Here is a 20,452-nt window from a genome sequence, read left to right on the forward strand (position 1 = left end):
ATGTGCATGCTACGGAATCTTAATGATGCACGGCACGACCTCGATGACGATGCGCCAAGGAAGATCACGTGAGAATCGCGAGAGGACTTCGCCGATCGCTTAATTTCGCGACGGAGCAAAAATGCGTGCGCCACTCCGTGGTTTCCGGCGGGATTAATCGGCCGGCATCCTTAAAGGTCATCGGTTAATCGCGTCTGCCATGGGATTCACCATCGCGACGTCTGCGTCCGCGTCGAATCGTAGCATGCCGCACCGCAACGATGATCAAGATCAAGAGAGAGGATCAGCGGTCGCATGTCTCGCGCTGCGTGGCGTCCTTGCCAAGGAAACGCTTGACTCACGTAATTGTTAATCGCTAACGAGCAACGATGATTAACCTATTCCAGCCAGATAGTAGCTGTTGGTTACGCAAAGAAAAAAAAATCCGCGTCTCGAAACCGAGAACACCGAGAAACCGTTGCAAGAGAGAAAGAGGCAGAGAAAGAGAGAGAGAGAGAGAGAGAGAGAGAGAGAAAAGAGAGAGAGAGAAAGAGAGAGAGAGAGAGAGAGAGAGGGGGGGGGAAGGGAGCCTTGAGGCTCGTTTAATGGACGGTAGATTGCATCAGTCGGACAAGCGTGACTCTCGCGCTCTTTCCTCTCTCTCTCTTTCTGGCTCTTATTCCTCTTTTATTTTATCTCATTAGCGAAACTCGCACCGAAAGCAGCGACGACGCGCCGCGCGTCGATAAGATGAACAGCGCACTGCTCTCTCTCTCTCTCTCTCTCTCTTTCTCTTCTCTCGTCTTCTTCGTAAGCGCATGCGAAGGATATCAAAAAGTATGCACTCATGTTCGTATACGATCAATTCGAGATGCGCCGATTCAGCCCCTTTATGAAATGTTGGCCCTCGAAACCTTCGAATACCGCAGGGCATCGGGATTTCCCCGTGATCTCAGGTCCCTTATTTAGCAGCGTGATTCAGCACAGGGTACGCTAAAATTTGGGGATTTACGTGCAAAAAAGGATAAGAAATTCAAATAAGAATACATTATTCCCATAAATTTAACAAATAGAAAATCATCGGAAATCATGAAATTAAATTAACAATTACATCGTAAAATACTACATTCAAGAATCTACTTCATAATTTCAAATGTTACAAACTAAAATCCAAAATATTAATTTTTTTTTATCATTTCTCTATATTATTTATTTTTTACATCATTTTTCTTTTTTAAACTCGATATTGTATTACGTACTACTAAACGTTTCAATTAATTACATTCCTTCATTAATTTAATATCACGCACATTTCAATTAAAGTCAAAGCAAAAAATTTAAATTCACTTTCATGAAAAATAGTACTCTTTTTACGATTATTATGATTCCTTATTTCTTTAATCATAATAAATTAATTGAGCATAAATTAATTGAACGATACGACTTGATTATTTTACACAGTGACTTTCACGTTGATTCGTTCTTTTCTATCCTTTTCGAAAATTTGTCAACCACAAATTGCGGTAGCGATTTACGTACAAGAATTATGAATTAGAAACGGAGTGGAACATTACAATCACGAACACGTGTCGCGCCACGGGAAGGTCATCCGACACCGCCGCGGCGGTGTCGCGACATCTTCACCCGCGACTTTCTCACACCGCGTGCGATTCGCCGGGGCATCACCGCGCAAGGAAATTAATAGTCCGATACAATAGCCATAATTCAAAATACCTCAAGTGTCAACCTGAATTAATAGTCGCTACGCGCAGCTGCGACGAGACCGAGGCCGAATACGACGCGCGAGAGTTGGCGAAAGCCACCCTACAAATCTCTCCTTCTCTCCTTCTCTACTCTCATCGCTCTCCTTCCACGCTTCGGGGGATTAATCCGTTCGGCAAAAGCGCGATGTAGACCACCATATCTCGTGAGTTCGCCGCGCAAAAAACCGGCGGTCTCTCCCGGTTGAAATTAGAACTGATGCGGTAATAATTAAAGAGGGACAGTAACTTATGCATTCGCGACGAACGCGAAAGAAGCGTGGTAGAAATAGTGCCGCGGGAACCTGCGCGCGCGATTCGCGAGAGATCGAGCCTCGATACGATGCAGCGGTTGACCGTGACCTACGCCACGCTCACTTCCATCACTTCTCTCCCCCCCCCCCTCTCCCCTTTGTGAGATATCGGTTCTCGCTAGGAATACGCTCACGTTTATTAATCTGGCAGGGCCGCCGATCGAGAATAAGACATATATCCAGGAATTTAACGTCTCCCTGTGTCGATTTGTCGATACAAACCCCCGAGTTCGCCACTTTGTTTCGCTAAAAACAGTAGCGTCAGCTACTAAGTTCAGCAGACAGCAAAAATATACGAGGAAAGAGATTGGGAGATTTTTCGAGAGCCGGAGTGCCCGGGGCAGTCTTCAAACAAGCCTGATTACAGTTTATCTCAACACGGTAGTCAAATATGATTAAGTCCCGACGCAATTGGTAGCATTTTGCACGCTAATGATCCTGCTCGTTCCCAGAATCTAAGTTATCCCGAGGCCAGTGAGCATGACCGTGCTATGTGCTAAGTGCTTCCCAATTTATTCATGTACGACAGCTACGATCCCGAGGCTAAAGACGTTTTCGGGTAATAATTATTTTTGAATTAATATCGTTTTTCATAACGATCTCTAAAATCATAAAAAGATTTCCAAGCATATTTGAAAATTATTAATTTTAGGATCTACAATATTTTTCTGTATCTAATTTCTGTACGCGATAGCTTAAGATAAAAAATGAAAAAGTCACTAATCTCTAAGCTGCTATTTAAATATATTTTTTCAGACATACCTCTTTACATACATTTTTAAATTTTCACATTGTAAAAATTTTATTATTTATTCAAATCTAAAAAAATTGTAATATTCAAATTATTGTTTGTATTTCTGACTTTCGCTGTATCATTATTCAGTGTATAAATAACTATAATTGTATGTAAATTATTTCAAATAATACTTAACAAATCGATTCCTCCGGCAACTCGTCATTGCATGTCGTCAATGAATGCAAATTTTTATATAGCGCGAATTCCTGCCGCGAACGTCATGCTAGCTGAAAGCCGATGGGCCGATTCAAGCCACGCAAACCGCAAAACCGCAAGATCGAAAAGTTGGAGATATGCTGAATTTCTGTTGCACGCTACAATTCTGATACACGTGACATTCGCAACCGGCGTCTAACTTTAATCCCGATTGTATGACTTCGCGACGCACGGTTAACACACGCGCGACAAACTTGTATTTAGTCCAAGGTAGAGCGATCCATAAGCCAAATGAAATTTATGTTGCGAAACAATATAAAGAGATTAGGGACGTTCACCATGGTGACTAAAGGCGTACACGCGAATCTCATTTCCTTTATTGAGTTTAAGATTAAGAAACTTACCCGACTCTGTAATCCGTGCAAGACGGTGGGGGGTTCCAAACGGTGCTGTGACAGAGCATCCAGTCGCACCAGATCTGCAGAGAAACGTGAGAGAATAATGAAGTTTACATTCCAAATCGACGTGAGTACGTAAAGCTAATACGAGCTGAAACATCAATGCCGACAAATTGACAAAGCTTCCAATTAAATTTTTAACTTGTTGAAACATTTTGATGATTATAGCCTATTTTAAAATGGGAAAAAAGTGGGAAATAATAAAAATATAATATATTACAAGAAAATATAAAAATATTCTTAAATATTCTTAAAAAATTATTTCTTGATAAGAAACATCAAAAAAATTCCAAAATTATAAAAAAAAATGTCACAAGAGTATAAGAGACGTTATTTAAAAATGTTTGAATAGCATTTATAGCAATTATATAAAAAAAAAAGTTAAAGTTTTAAGCATCTTGAGTCACATTCCTGACATTCCTGAATTAATTTCTCTTTCTAATATAAAAGTATCTTATTATGAAAGAGGAAAATATATTTTCTGAGATTTTTATTTACAAGTTTTCATCAAGTTTTTCATTCAGGTTCTTTTTTTCAAAGTCGGAGAGCAAAAGTACTTTGCTATTTATAGACATTCCCGCGGGATGTTTTTTTCATCGAGTACGTCCATCCATCCTCATAAAGTGAAACATATTCCAGCGGCCTTGTATCGCGTCTACTTTATCGGCAATATTAATGGTCTCACCGCAGTCGTAAGAGAGCGCGAGTCTGGCTATTATTCCTTGTATCAGCTCGCATTCCGATAGTAATCATTGTTTTCTTTTTTTCCTTTGTGTGTTTTTTTCTTGTTAGATCGAGAAATACATAGCGATTATGCAAACGTATTAACTTCATACATACATGTAATATATTAACAAAATATTTATTTAACAAAGATTTAATATCGCAAAATTGATAATTAATCAGCGACAATCAATCATTTTCAATAATTCGAAAATTGTATAACGCATTAGCATAACATTAACATTTATTTAAATTTTTCATTTTAAACAATACTCTTAATCGCTTTTTTTAATGTTGCTCTAAGTCGCGCAATTCATATCAATGCTTTATACGACTTAATATCAAATTAAGAAATCAGTAACTTCAAAATACCGATGTCTGATTGCAGTACGATCATTAGTCGATAAAACATGCGCGTACATAACGATGTACGATAGGTAAATTAATTGCAAGAGCGTTGAGTTGCGTAATAAGTTGCGATGCGATCGAATCGGATTCTGTATCTGACATATCGGCCACCGGCGAATCTCACGTGGGTGTGAAACTCTCATGGCGCTCCATAAATTCTCCGCTGATTAGACATGTCGAGAGCGAGAGACAACGTCAGGAAGTAGAATCGGATCGAGCTGAGGAAGAAAAAAGCGATGCCTTCCAGATTGATGCAACTGCCAGGACCAATGATAACCAATCAGCAAACCGTCATAAATTATCCCTCGGAAATGAAAGCGAATAAAATAGATATAACGGTGAACGAGATTTTTTTTAAAGCGCTTTTTTTTTTAACGAATACGCGCGTATTTATATTGATCCTCAAGATGTGAAAATATTGTGATATGACTGGCAAAAAGTTGAGAGGTTGGCCGCCACTGCTCCAGATCTAATTATTCTATAATGGCAAGCCACGGACGATGGACGTGATCGAGGCAACGTTTCGACTCGGAAATTGACTTACGCTCGCCGACTCGCGTCGCGAAACGCAATTAAGACTTCGCTCAACTGATACGTATTGATGGGGGAAAGAGGGAGAGAAAGTACCTTAATAGCCGGTAGAAGCACTTGCAGATCCTCGCCGACCACCAGCCTCGGTTCTTGCTCGCTATCTAACTGAGCTTTCAACAGGGATACACCACGCTCCAAGATCAAGCTGAACATTTGCAGCGATACGACGAGAGCTCGTTCTTGGACCTCTGATCTATAGCCCTGTTCCATCTGAGAATCTGCAATCAACGGTTAAGGAAAATATAAAATAAGTTTGTATCATTTACTCATTTATCATACGTAGGTTCTAAATTAAATTCAGCAAAAGAAAAAGTATAATGTTATAAAAAAAATAAAAATAAAAACACCTTTCTAAAAAGATATAAGAGAACCTATTAATAACATGTCGTTTTATTTTATAGAAAGATAAAATTAACATTTTTACAGCTAGATATAATTATGTAGTTAAGTTTACGTAATTAAGATGTCTTTGTAGTTATAAAATAATACAATTTCTTTATATTAATATTAATTATTACAGTTTGCCGCTATCTTTTATGTATCTCCTATAAAAAAAATTCATTTCTCAGAAGTCACAAATTTTACAACCGTTATATCCAAGTGAGAAACTTCCTCGAAAGAAAGTTTATTTCTCACAGAATGCCATCGGGATCCGTCGGGATCGTCGTCGAGGAACATCATTTGATTGATTACGAATGACTCGCGGTGGAAGGAAGGGAAAGAATGCGCGAGGGTGCATCTACTACGCGCGGCAATATCCGGACAGCAAATTGGTGCTGATTGTTACATCGGAGGGGGGAAAACGCATAAGTTAATGCCGGTAGCGATCACGTTTCGGTGATGATGATGATGGCTGATCGGTGCGCAATCTATTCGGCGTCGCGACCGGATTCGCCATCGGCAGCCGCGCGTTTTCTCTCTTCGGGGCTGTCATTACGCGTTGTATCGAAGCTACGTGACGGGACGAGGCTCCTGGCGGATTCGAAGGAGCGAAGGTCACGGCACGACCTTCTGCTGCACTACCTCCATTTCCAGACTTCAGTTTCCTGAAGTGATTTCCTCGGAGGGAATTCACCGGTGGCTATATAATGAATCGATCCCCTGGCGAAGAGAAACGACGGGAAACAATTCTCTCGAAAAGGTCAGGCGATATCATCTATGAGAGAGAGGTTTAATTTGTAGTAACAAAAATGTCTCAAATATCATCCCCTGTAATTCTGGACCTTGAGGGAGAGTAAACTTTAACTATTTCGTCTGCCCAATTATCCTCGAATCGTAAAATTGCCATTTTGTTGTAAATATTAATTTAATTTACTAAAGGCACAAATTTGAAAATTTTGCTTCGGAAAAAATTATAAAATCTAATATTAAAAAAAGAATGTCTCTAAAACTGTCATACTTTAAATTTCGGAATGTTAAAATTAGAAGATAAAGTAAGAGCACATTAAATTAAATATAATAAAAGAATTTGATAAAATCAAATAAATTATGGAAAATAAAAAAATATATGGAAAATGCTACGTCGTTGTAAAACAATTTTTTATTATCTCATGTATTTAATTTTGATAATCTAATTTTCATAATCGATATGTGTTATTTTTTCAGCGTGATACTTTGTATGTTTTCTTTTATTTTAGAGACATCACGAAATATCCGGATCTTACTACTTCGCGAATACTAACATTCGCGCGAATATCATATGTCTTCGCCGAACAACCCGTCTTGTGCATCTTTGTGTATCTTTATTAGCAAGTTATAGTGAAGCTAATTAGATGAGCGTTGCTAACGCGCGATGGTGTAATGGATTCCGTACAAGAAGAATGCCACTTATCGGAATTAGTGATGTTTATCATGGAAAACAAGTAAGAACAACAAGGTAGATACAAATTTTCTCTACAGTAAGTAGTTATTTATATATAAAACAGGCAAAACTATTAGTCAAATATATAAGAATCTCCTTATATATAATATATGAAAACAAGCATTTTTATATAAGATATAAAAATAAGCAAAATAATAATATAATATATAAAATAAAAAATAAACAACGCATTACATAAATATATTAGATAAATAAATTAAAATTTATAAATATGATATATGAATTATGCAGTAAAAATTTACAACAATTTTATGCGTATACCAAAACTCTAAAAAAGGAAAAATAGTCATAGGAAAATTTTACAACAGGAGATAGACTTCACATGCATTAGTCGTCTCTATTTTTCGTCTCTATTTGCCATAAAAGTTGGCGGTAAGTCCAAAGACGTCCGAACATTCCGCTCACGCGCGATAGTAAGGGCGTGATTTCGCGTTGTGTGTGTCTATGTGTATGCACGTGTATATGTGTGACGCGAATTAACTCTGCAGAATAGAAGGCTAACACAAATCTAACAAGCGGGAGAGCACTGTACCACGTCTGTGCCATCCTCCATCAAGCGTCGTACATACGCACAACAGCCATATTCGAAAAAAAAAAGATGGACTCTGGCAGTTTAATTTATCGCGGACAGGGATAATAATTACCGTTTAACCGTGAGGTCGCCCCGAGAAAACCCGTGTGGTCCTCTCCTCATCGGGGATTGGGAGGGGTGTAAAGGATAATTAGTTAGAGAAGATTTACAGGGAGAGGCTTTAACTAATTGCCACCGCGATCATTAGCGAAACTCAGGCGGTATCGTCTCGCGTCGACCTGTACGATTTCCTCGTCTTTCGCGCGAAAAAAAAAAACCGATCTAGCTGCGATCGTTAATTCGCGAATAGATTGCGAATTATTTCAGCGTGGTGGTAAAAACTGTAGCAACCATCGATGCAACGTTGTGGAAATAGTAGTAAGTGACGGTGGCAAATTTCACTTTAAAATATCACAAATTAAACAGCGTAACACTCGTATGAACGTATCGCAAATGAACTTGGGCAACGAATACGAACGTTTCCTCCTACCGATATCCTTAACTAACGAAATAAACATGACAACGACGAGATCCCGCGAGAAGCACTTTTAATGAACCTAGTAAGTAAGCTCGGTCTTCCTGTTTTGCCTCGGAGCGATATTAACGTCGCGAAAATGGACGGAATCGAGTTAGCGCGAGCTGCGCACAGATAATTTGATTATTAATGATTCTAGCGGACACTACATCTCTTCGCTGGAGATTCGCGATGCATCACCGGAATATTCCGTTTTCACGAGATATTCTCTAATTTGAAATAAAATGGAAACCTCGTTAAAAGTTATATTTGTTCGGCAAAATTAATCCATCGTGTAATTCAAGATGAACAGGCTCTGAAGAAAGAAATGTTATTCCATTTTTTTTTCCTTCACTTCAAAAGATCTGAATTCTTTTTATACGTTTACGTAATACTATGTTCAGCAGGGAGATAAAAAAAGGTGCCTCGAACGTAATATTGCGTAATTTGTATTTAAACGTTTCCTTTCCCAATTACGTATTTCCAATTTCCTTTCGTGGAAGAGGACTTGTTACGTTTTTAGCGTCCGTTTTTACATATCTCTTCGGGCACTCGAAAACGATCGTTTTTTTCCCTCGTCAATGTTTTGATAGTTTGGCTCTTTAAGTGGTTAACGGTAAGGATGGTAATAACTGATCGCTTGACGGCAGTATCGACGATACCGTTGTCTTTGAAGCGCTTTTTTCGGACCCGGCAAATCCGTGGTACTCGTATGGAGAACGCCACTCGTTAATTCGGTTACCGCCCCATTCCCTCTAATAACGACTAGGGGAATGTGAGAGAGCTATTGTTTAAGGATAATCACGTCTTAATGGCCGACGAGAGAGTATAATGTATCATTAAATATAGCCGTAATGCGGAGGGCAGCGGAGTGCGCGCAAAGTGTAGGATGATTTTAATGGCCGCAAATATCGCGGCCGAGTGTTTTACGTATTATTTAAGCAGCATGGCGCACACACGCACATCGGTGCGGACATGTGGAACAGCGCTCGTTTTGCAGTTTAACGTTTCAATCTTCGCTACTACACTTTACCCGCATTTATCGTGCGTTGTATCCATCAAGTCGGTTATTATAAAGATATTACGCGACTCCACAACCCTTGTCTCAATCCGATAAAGGATGGCGATTACTTGATAAAAATATCAATATTGTTAATCAATTTAGTGGAATTGGCGTCAGTGCTCTGTCAAAACGATTAATTTAATCTAATGTGATATTTTAACGATATACAAAACGTTTCGAAAAATGAAGAACTACTTTTAAAATTGTTTGTTGCAAAATATTTAATCTTGATTTGTTTTATAAGTACTATATTACTTCTTGATAGAGTTTAAAGGTGACATTAATTTATAATTTATTTATGGAAGTTATCCACTAAATATATTCTTTACTTTGAATGCCAGCAAGCAAAAATTCTCTCTGTCTCATCCAAAGAATAAAATTACACACATTACACTACATATTTCATATATTTAACTAGAATTTAATCAGAGTCGCTTTTTCTTTATTAAAAAATACCACGTCACGTCGCCACGATTGAGTAATAAATCACTCCGTGATCCGCTTTTTCTCAAACGTGAAATCACGCGAGATAGAATTAATGCGTCGCAAGATCAAAGCGTTGGAAACGATTTTTCTCGCTATTCGGGTGTATTCCTCCTCTACACCGCGAACGCCTCAAGATTTGAACAGGTCGTCGCGACGTGTTTCAAACATATGTAAAAGATATAACGTTGCGCAATGAATTTAGCACCGGCGACCCCGTGGTAATGCCTTTCGAACGACGTACGCGGACCGCCCGGAGGTAAAGACGATGAGGTACGAGTGCGCCCGTAAATAATCGGGCATAGGTGAATTCTCGCCGTCGACCTTCGCGCGCGCGCGCGCGCGCGCGCGCCGTTTACATCGCGCTAATCACGCCAGTAGATTAATGGGTTCTCCTCATTAGGCCGGCCCGGCCGTAATCGTCATTTTATTAGTCATTTTATCGATGCACTCGCGCGCACGCATTTTCCGCCGGTAATATCCCGCTCGTGTCACATTACCATACTATTAACATAGTGCATACCTCGCGGCAACGGTTCAACGACTTTAGCCCTCTCCACCGCTCGCGGCTGCATTACTGTGTGCATTAACTTTTAACTTAATTTCCGCCAACCCAAACGCGCCTCTTCCGATCGAGATTCTCTCGCGCGGAGTACTTACGGCCGTTCATCTCTCTTTTTCTTTTCCCTCTACCATAATCCCTTAGATGAGACCTCTTATAGTAGTTTATCATGCGGAGAAGACGATATTTCTTTCTCTTTTCGTTCAATGTTAATTAAAAAAAAATCCTCGTTGAGGTAAATCAAGATTGTCTAATATATTGACAGGTAAATGAGCTGATGCAACGGCGAGGAATTTTGCAAAGATAGTCGCAGACGTGCGATCGTTTCTCAGTTCGCGCACGCAAAGAGCCACCACCATCGAAGGAGGAATCACAGGCGCCTGGCGCCTGGCGCCAAGAACACATTAGAGGAGGCCTCGTCGCTGCCAACTCCGCCATCGTGTGAACGAACTATAAGATCTCGATAACACGCATCGTGCTCGCACACGATACCAATATACTTTCCGAGGAAAGATACGCGCGTCCTTGATCATTTTTTCATCGATAAGGGAAACGTTTGGGGAAGATACGCAGGGGAGAAGCTAGGTACGCGGATAGAAACAGGAGGCACGAAGGGCAGCAAGTTGGCCTGTTAAGTTGTACACATGTAAGCCTGTTAAGTTATCGTAAACTGGTTTGCTCGTTGCTTTGCGCCTTACTGCGTCACAAACTGGAGATTTAATAAAACGGCGCCGAGCGACACTGGCCAGCCATTCGATTACGATATCCATATTCCCAGCGTCCCTCTCCGCGCATCCCGCATGTTTTTAATGCCACTGAACCAGATGGCGATGAGATAAATTTCGCAAGAAACGACCGTTTCGGGCCGATGACCCGTGTGTGATCGCCGTCCGACATTGACAGTGAGAAGGACGATCTCATCCGGAAATTCTCACGTCATGAGACTGTCATCTTCTTGTTAAGCATATGTTGTTTGGACATATGTTGTTTAGGCTCGATTAGGTATCTCTTTCATCGCAAAATATATTTCGAGAAATATATATACAAAGATATTATAATGAAGATTAATATCCTTAAGATTACATTTCAAATTTATTTTACATTATTTACATTCCAAACCAATCTTTGAAGCACTTCAATGTGTTCTGTTCGCATTTCTAATATTTATTATATTTGAGTTCGGAACATCTGTATATTTTATTACAATCATAACCGAATGTTCTCTATACTATAAAGAGAACTATAAAGAGAACTATATAACTATACTAAATATAACTATAAAGAACTATATATAACTATAAAGAGTACTATATATAATTATAAAGAGAATTTAAAAATATTAAAACAAAGAAGTGTATTTATCGTATTAAAAAAGGGTGCGGTAAACGAGTAGATTAAAATAAAAAAATTCTGTTTCTATTTTCTACTAGAAGGTCTACTATAGAAGTTTCCATTTTTCCTCACAGACCAAGAGGCAATGACTTTTCGCGAAGAACGATTTCCAGTACTTTTCAACATATCCTTTCTTAAGTTTCGATATAGCATGAAAATCCTAGCCTGACTGATGATGCGATTCGCACTTTTTTTTGTTTCGCTATCGACGATCAAATCAGGGTTCGAGTTCTCGTGTCAAGGTACAAGGGTATGCGCGAGTGTAACGTTTTATTGGTTCGCAAATGAGTCACGAAGTCGACGTGTTGAACAGTAACAACGACAGCTGGGATGCTAGTGGCGCTGACAATCGCGCCGGTGTAGAGATCAGCATATCTCGAGAGATGCTGGCGGTTCTCTCGTTCACTTGGAAGCTCAACGTTCGACCTTGGCGGGACCTTGCGAGGTCGCCGACATGATTCCGTCCTGTCCATTCCGCTCGCGCGGCTCGGCAGATCGGTAGGGATTAGGAGAGAGGAGTCTAGAGAGGAGCGAAGTTCAAAAGGGAGGGAAGATGGGTCGGCGTGTGAGACGCGCGACCTTTTATCATCCGCCACACCTGGGCAGCCGACTAGAGAGATTTTTGTCTGACTCATTCTTCTCGCGTCAGCCGCAGCTAGATGGATATAGTCCACTGAATAGGCACGTAATTGGGCTCGCTCGCGGCGCGCGTTCGCGGAAAAAGCGAGCAAGAGTCCCGGAGCACGTAGCACGAATGAGATCATCGGGGCGGGAAATCATCGGGATGACACGATGCCGTGTCGTGAACAATCCCATTTCGACTAATTACCACGGTTCCCGTGGTGAGTTTAACGACGGCAAAAAGCGACGAAAAGATAGTCGGCGGTTTTGCCATCACACGCCACAACAGCACGCGAACTTAATCTCTCTCCCTTGTCGTATCTTCGTTTACTTTACTTATTGTGGTCTTCCTATTTCAATTTCTAATATGCATACGCGATGGATTCGATCAACAGCAAACTCTCCGCAGCAGACAGTATGTAAATTAGGCAACCTAATCTACCAGATACGCGTGCATGTTGCAGCTGCATCGCGGAAAATTGTTCTTCGATAAAATAATGACTGTGTTACTTCGCATGATTAACGAGCCGGTCCAAAGTCGTAAAACTAGATTTGTAGGTCTTTTATTGCCATATCGTCGCGCGGATCGCTTAAAGCAAAATTGCATAATGTAACAAGCTTTTATTGCGTTACAACGACGCTGGAAAAAATGTAGATATCGTGATTATTAAAGTAAACCGTTCCCGCAGGACGTAGGAAATGTATAACAGCAGGTCTGGAAAATCAAGGATCTCTCTTCTCTGGCCGACGTTCCTCTCGAGACGAGCTATTCAATTCTTGCGATTTCTGCACGAACGGTTGTGGTGATGAGCCTGCGCTACAAGACTTCCGCGTAGATGGAAAGCCGCGACCACCCCAATAACAATTTACGAACAGATCCGTGATTTACGTGCGCTATTTGTTACGCTTACAGCAGTGATTCGTGAGGGTGTCGTCCAAAGGGGAAGAAACAAAAACGATGATAGCGAATGCATAAACGTATATCTCTGCAGACTGATATCGAATCGTTTCGCGAAGAGAAAACAATCTTTCATAACAATATCAAGAAATAGCTTTATATTGCATTACTTTAGAATCTGCAACCTAATTTCAAATAAAAAGATAAAATTATCGTTATAAATAATAATGCAATAGTAATCTAATTAGTAAATAAATTTTATATAAAATCAAAATTTTTGATAATTTTTTAATTAAGATTAAAATTTTGCACTTAATACATTGAACAACATTGAATGTTATCTATCTGGATAACGCGAAATTTTCTGCAAAGTTCCATCATCTATTTATAGATGACGAGTTTACTTTTATCCAAGAAAGAGAATTCTACTAAATATTTACGAAAATATTTAATAATAATAAATTTGTATAGCACATAGAACTTGATAGAAAAAAAGTATTATATAATTACATATAACAATTATAATCTACATTCAACAATGTCCTTCCAAAAAACTGCAGAAATATATTTTTATATATACCGAATGTTGTAGCAATAATAGATTTACAAATATTTTGCAAAGTATCGTGGTTATCGATTTAATATTGAACATCGAAATACATCAAAGGCACTTCGATGTATCTTGGCATCGCAACGCGGCAGATATCTGCAGTTATTGTGCAGTTTCTTCGGAGGAAGTTATGTATTAACGGTCGTAAACGAGCGCGTACGTTGCAGCCTCGCAAAAGGCCGCTTGTCCGAGGTTCATAAGTGTTCATGCAAACACAAAAGTAAATGCATCTTTCTCCGAGTTCACGCCGTTGCGTCGCCGGTACGTGCGGCGTGGTGGCGCCGAAAAATCCCGCGCCGACTAAATTTAGATTTATTCTACAAATCTAAGCGTAAGTATAAAACTTTTGCAGTAAAAGGAGGATACCGGGAGAAACCTGAAGAACTCGATTTCCGAGTGCCAGCGAGTTACAAATATTCGAATAAATGTCCCGATACCATAGAGCCAGTATAATAATATTTTATTCGCGATATCGTGACATACTTTAAACGTATGGAAGTTCTTTAAATAATTCCAGCATTAATCAAAAGCGCAATCCGGTATTTCTGGAGCATTCGTACACCTGACTCGTAAAGTTTCCTACTATGCGTTCGCAGAAACGAATGGTCAATGGGCAGCGCGTTAATAGACGCACGTCGGATCGCCCTGGGAAAGTTGATCTTGTACAAACGCCACACGTTTCTTACAACATTCTTCTCCGTGCGGAATCTCGGTAGGCATTTTCTTAGGATATCGTTATTCCGCGCGCGTCGATCACGAAGAAGGCGAGCGTTGATTGCCAGACAACATTCGCGATTTACGCTGTGACACCGCTTAATGACAGCGCTATTAATTTGCAAATTGTTATTTACCTGGCGTCACTGCAAAACCGTCCGTCATCTCATTCTCCTTGTAAACAAGAGGACCGTCGTCTTCTCGTTAATTGATTGACCGTTCACTAGATAATTGATTAATCGTCCTGTTAGTCAGTTTCTTCTGATCATCGTGTCGTGTGCACGTTAACACTTTCAATATTCAGATTTTACTTACATGTAGACAAGAGTCTGAAGATTCAATGAATAGTTTCCACTTGAGTGAGACACACGTCTACTTGGATTTACTTTCGTTAATCGTCGAGAAAAAAATATTTTTATAAATGTAGATCGTAACAGAAATCAATTGATAAAAACTTGATGTGTCATAATTTCGATTCTCATTAAAAAAATTATTTTAGATGACTTGATGTTCAATGAAAATATTTAACCGTTTCAAAAATTATGAATGAGGATAAAAAGAACATACTGAAAATGAATGTGGCGAATGTCAGGCATCGCGAGAAGCCAGGTCGAAGCAGAAGAGCAATGACGATTCCGATAAATCCGGTTCGGTAAATCGAGAAAGAAATTCAGATTGTAATACGAGCACGCAACAATGAGCTTGATTATCTATCTCCGTATCATTAGCGTCGCCGTTAAGTTCCATCCATAAGCGATAAGGACAAAAAGGAGATGCGCGCTTACGAAACGATATTAACGAAGCGCACGAGGTTTTCTGCGGCGCGATTATTATCTGGCATCGTGATACGTTTCGTGATACGCAATCAAGCGGAGGAAGTGAGTTTTAATAGCTGGACCGAATTAGTCGCGACGCTACCTGCGGAACGATCGTCAATTTGTCGGCTTAACGAAGGAACGAAAGCATGGAATCGCTGCACTCGTTAGGCAATCTCGTCCCGAGCGATCGCGAGACCGCGCGCGTGATTAGAAAGACAGGAAATGAACAGCGAGTCAAGCTGAACTGACTTTTGATTCGCGGCCAATAAACCGTCGGGACAGATGGATCGTCGCGATCAGCCTTTGGCAAATGCTCGATCTATCACTGTAACTTGCTTTATCTGGAATTTCAATTTCCAAGGCAGCTGCACGTTAATGAGGATGCAAATCGAGTTCGTTCGTCGAATTTCGTCGTTTATGAATCATTCAATTGTCAAAATTGGAACAAAGTTAATAATTTCATGAATGTTCTTAGGAGAAATCTTACAATGCATAAATTAAAGAACCCGCAATTAAATTTTGAAACGTCCATACCGAGACATATATTTATTGGACATATATTTATTGGATCTCATGTATATATATAGCATAGTATATACTGTTTCATCGCTTGAACGTTGCGATCTAAGGTTGGCATCGTCAACGTCACCTCCGCTGTTGTTACTGCTGTTCGTTCACCCGACCTTGGCAAGGTCACGCAGTCACGATAAAAAAAAAAAGCGAGGCAGAAGCGCGGAAGGTAAGCGAGGAGGGGTTGACTGGAAACAGGGGAGGTTGAAGAGAGAGAAGAGAGGATCTAATCAACGGCCGGCGTCATGCTCCAGAGAACATTGCGGGAAGAGAAGACAGAAAAAGCGGCGAAACTGCCGGAGGGAGACAGAAGCAATGGCGAGAGGTAGAAAGAGAAGATCGCACGAGAAGCGGAGGCAATGCAGGGCGCAAGAGAAATGCCAACCGACCCCAACTCAAACGATCTAGAAGTCCGAAAGATGTCGATGGCTCCCAGAAGGGTCAGAAAATCATAAAAACCACCGATATAGGTATCAAGAGACGACACGATTATGTCTACCATTTCAAGTAAAAAAAAAAAGTTAACGATTCGTCTTTCTGCATAGTAGCTCTGTAGCTGCAAAATTTTTTGTAATTCCAATATTTTAATTGTAATTTAACTTCCAACTTAATTTAATTTGAGAAATGTACTGCACCAAAGTTCTGCTTAACTTTCGAAATTTCGATCAAACATATAACTTTTCTATTTTTTATATTGTTTATAAACTGTATTGATTATTTTATAATTGTTATAAATTTTTATTAAATCTTTTAATTCTCTTTAAGCTGATTTAACAAAAATGAAATTTGTGAACAGATAAAGACTTATTCCTTAGTATTGCACCAGAGTTCCGAAAATCCTTTGCATGACCGCGTACAAATATGTTTTTTATATTATAGTATTTATGTAAGGGTAATTTATTTTCCATTTAAATTATGTTGGTAGTTAATAAAGATCTTGACAATTCAAAAAAATATTTGATTTGCATACGACTGCTATAGCAGTAAAATATTACCAAGATATTGCCGATATATTAAATTCCGAAAGTTAGCGATAGGTTAAAGACATAAATATATTAAGCTGGATGATCAAATCGATAATGACTCGATATAAATCTCGTGGTCTCACGTTCATCCGTTTGACATGACTTCCATCATCACTCGGCACGAGCGTGCGTCGACGAGGCGCCGAGTTAAAAATAACGTCTCGCCAGATATTTATAGCGACAAAGCAGTGGAAACGGATGGAGAGGGAGGGAGAGAGATAAAAGGGCGAGGGTTAACGGGATGAGAAAAGAAAAGAGAGGCGCATCTCGCGCCGATCGGCGGCGATAGCTCGGAGTCGCGAAAGAGCTCGCAAAGGCGTGGAGGAGTCTCGCGGAGACGCGGGACATACATGGTAGCACGGAAGACGGACAGGGAGAGGGATAGAGATGGCTGTAACTGTGTAACCTGTCTGTCTGCAAATTCAGCGGCGGACGATGGGAGGAGGGAGAGAAATAGTCGAGGCTGTATACAGCCTCCGCGGTACAGGGTAGCTGAAGTGGAGCGACGACGCATGGTACATTAGACGAGCCCGAAGCCGAAGAGAGAGAGAGACGGAGAAAGTGCTGCTGCAGCTGCAGCAGCAGCAGCAGCAACAGCAGCAGCAGCAGCAACAGCGACGGGTGCATTGCGCCCGAAGCAAGATGGCCTTGACGTGGGCCGACCGGCGAGGGCAAGGACGACCGCCCGAGGGATATCCTCTCTTTTTATCCTCTCCATCTTGGCTACGCGGCGGCAATCGCATCGACCACAACGACTGACGACTCCTCTTCTTGGCCCGCAACCGCGCCCATCCATTACAACATTGCGATAACAACGACGACGACGACAACGACGACGACAATATCCTTTGGCGATATTTGTCAGAAGATTTCGTAAGCCGCTGAACTACCTCTACTCAAAACATAGCGAAATTATGCTGATGGAAGGACGAAGTGGTTACATAATTATCTATAAGAAAGGTACGAGTCCTTTTAAGACTTGAAGTAGAGATTTATTACTTCTATTTTGATCTCAAAATAAAAATAGAAAATATTCTTTTCGATTAAGTCGATTTCAAATTGATTGCGTCCAAGCTTAAAAAAAATACAAATATCATCAGGCATATAAATAATAGATACTATCAATTCCAATCAGCGTACGCAAGTCTATTAGAATAATCTCATCCATCACCATTGTCTATTTCGCGTCTTTCAATCTTCCTTCAACTAGACGACGGAGTCGTCCCTGAAAAGTGCTCAACTTTGGTAGCCGTTCGAGGGAATAATTCATGACGTCGCGATCTTACGCGAGAACAGTTTATCGTCCGAATGGAAGACATCCGATCGGAAATCGATTCACGTACCCCGATAGCATGAACCCGACATGGATTTAAGCGGATGCAAAATGAAGGAAAAGAAAAAAGAACAAGTGGACGAACAATCGTCCGTTTGCTAAACACACTTAATGTGGAATATAGTCGGCTTTCGGCATCTCATTCGTCCCTTGGTAATTCATTCGAGCTCGTTTAATAACATGAAGGATATAATGGCTGCCTAGACACGCAGAGGAGCAAGAAATTCGAGCAAATTAGAGAAGCCGTTTGTCTAACATCGATCATAAATCGTCTACGGAAGTCCCTCATTGACTTCGTATCAAGATCAAGAAGCTTCTACTTCAGCACCTATGATATCCTTTTCAGTATCATCTTCTAGATCCCATCATTACCGAGATCATTTGAGATGAGATGAGCGATCGGTTCAACAAAATCGTATAATAAAAAGAAATAATCTTTAACACTAATCATCATTGTGTTAGTAGAAGATAACGAGATATAACAAGTTAAACAAGTCAATTACAATACTATAAGCTATTATTATAAACAAAAATTATTAAACTATTAAAACTATTAATTACAATAAAATAATAAATTAATAAATTAATTAGTAGGATTTGTTAGTAGGAGAGAGAGAGAGAGAGAGAGAGAGAGAGAGAACATATAGTAAATACTCCAAGTGTATTGTTATATAACCAACACTTTACATAAGAATAGACAAAAATCTATTTTGATATCTAATTCTATTCTACTTTCGCTTATTTTTGTCCAACTTCGTTTACCGAAAAGCGCAAAAACGCCGGACAAGTGTCTTCTCTAAAATTTCCAGAGTAACTACAACGCGTGTGAGGATGGAAAAGCGAGTTCCGAAGAAACGGAAAGTGCGAAAGCAAGCGGCAAATAGAGTTTATGCGAGGCGGTCGGCGTAAAAGTATCGAGGTGCGATGTAACGCGCACGAAAGTGGCGCGAAAGAGGCGTGCCGCTGCCGGCCGTACCGAGGATGAAATATCCGTGCTGACATATTGACACTGGGGAGCCGTAATTCGCGCCTCTCGGGCAAACAGAGGGCTACGTTCAGGCGCCGAGATGGAGTCGGTCGCCGACATACTCAACGGTGCACATCCGTGAAAAAGATCTCTCTCTCTCGCTCACCCAAGGGCGAGAATCCGTTTCGCTTCGCGGAGCATGTGTACGCAAAGAGCACGCGGCGCAAACACATCGGCGAGTCGACCGGGCTGTTTGTTCTGCGTCGATTAATACTTGGGCGCGAGCAAAGCGAAAAAGAAGATTCGGATAAAAACGACGAGGTAAGATTTAGATTATCCAATTTGCAGAAACGTTATCATCAATTTTTCCCGATTAATTTAACATCACGTAAAAAAATTAATATAATAATTTCAATATGCTGCATCAATTTTATAATTTGTCATCCACGCCGCGATACGTTCATTATACGTATTAAATAAAATGTGTTCCACAATAATGAAAAAACTACAAAAATTATAAAAAAACCTGAGAAGATCAATATTACAACATATATCGTAATTATGTACCATGAATAATGTCAGGAAATATTTCATAATTTTGTTTCTGTTTATAACTAAAATATCAAACGGAAAGTCCGGAAATATCCGAACGGAAAGTCCAGCCGATAACTCACGGCACGGAAACGTGTTAAAAGAAAGAAAAGCTTGACGTAAAAATTTCGCAAAATTTATAAAGACTAAGGAAAAGGGGGTTTAAAAATAATCCTCAAATGTTTTCGAGGTTCGCGAGATGCTGCCCCGCACTCGTGAGATCTCTCCGCGCGTCGTTACAGGTCGTGAGGGTCGTCGCGTATCAAAATGCACAAAATTGTTGCACTTTCCGCGGCGCAATACGTTCAATCTTAAGATCCGCACAGTGGATATTACAAGCCGCACCTCCGCCGTTGGATCGTCCATCCAACTCTCCGTCCCTTCCCCACTCACGCGCCCTTGCTGCCACATTAAAATAATTTAATTTAATACCCGGCAATTCCGCTTATTGCCATTGCAACATCAATTTTAATAATAGCCCTCTGAGCGAGCGAGAGCCTTCCGACACCCTCTCAGAATCGCCTGCTCGCTTCGTCCGGCGACGACGACGACGGCGGCGGTGGCGGCGGCGGCGGCGGCGGCGACGGCAACGTCAGTGTTTCTGCGCCTCCGAAGAGATCCAAAGCGCGCAAGCACATATTCGATATTACGAC

At 40.5% G+C, this 20,452-nt stretch overlaps 1 protein-coding gene across 6 annotated transcripts in view; it reads right to left on the bottom strand.

Moving 5' to 3' along the window:
- The window catches only part of LOC105422558 (Smg6 nonsense mediated mRNA decay factor), a 97,138-nt gene that overhangs the window by 36,234 nt on the left and 40,452 nt on the right, over positions 1–20,452 (bottom strand). For all 6 annotated transcript variants that reach the window (XR_016139959.1, XM_011631979.3, XM_089080088.1 and 3 more), the window contains 2 exons: positions 5,222–5,403; positions 3,410–3,483 (listed from right to left, as the gene is read on the bottom strand). Coding sequence is in view for 5 of the 6 variants with exons in the window: in XM_011631979.3 (XP_011630281.3) it covers positions 3,410–3,483; positions 5,222–5,403 (256 nt within the window). In the remaining variant the exon portion in view is untranslated. The remainder of the gene's footprint in view (positions 1–3,409; positions 3,484–5,221; positions 5,404–20,452) is intronic.

Source organism: Pogonomyrmex barbatus, unplaced genomic scaffold (genome assembly GCF_055798465.1).
Source record: "Pogonomyrmex barbatus isolate J1 unplaced genomic scaffold, ASM5579846v1 scaffold3, whole genome shotgun sequence".
Taxonomy (NCBI): domain Eukaryota; kingdom Metazoa; phylum Arthropoda; class Insecta; order Hymenoptera; family Formicidae; genus Pogonomyrmex; species Pogonomyrmex barbatus.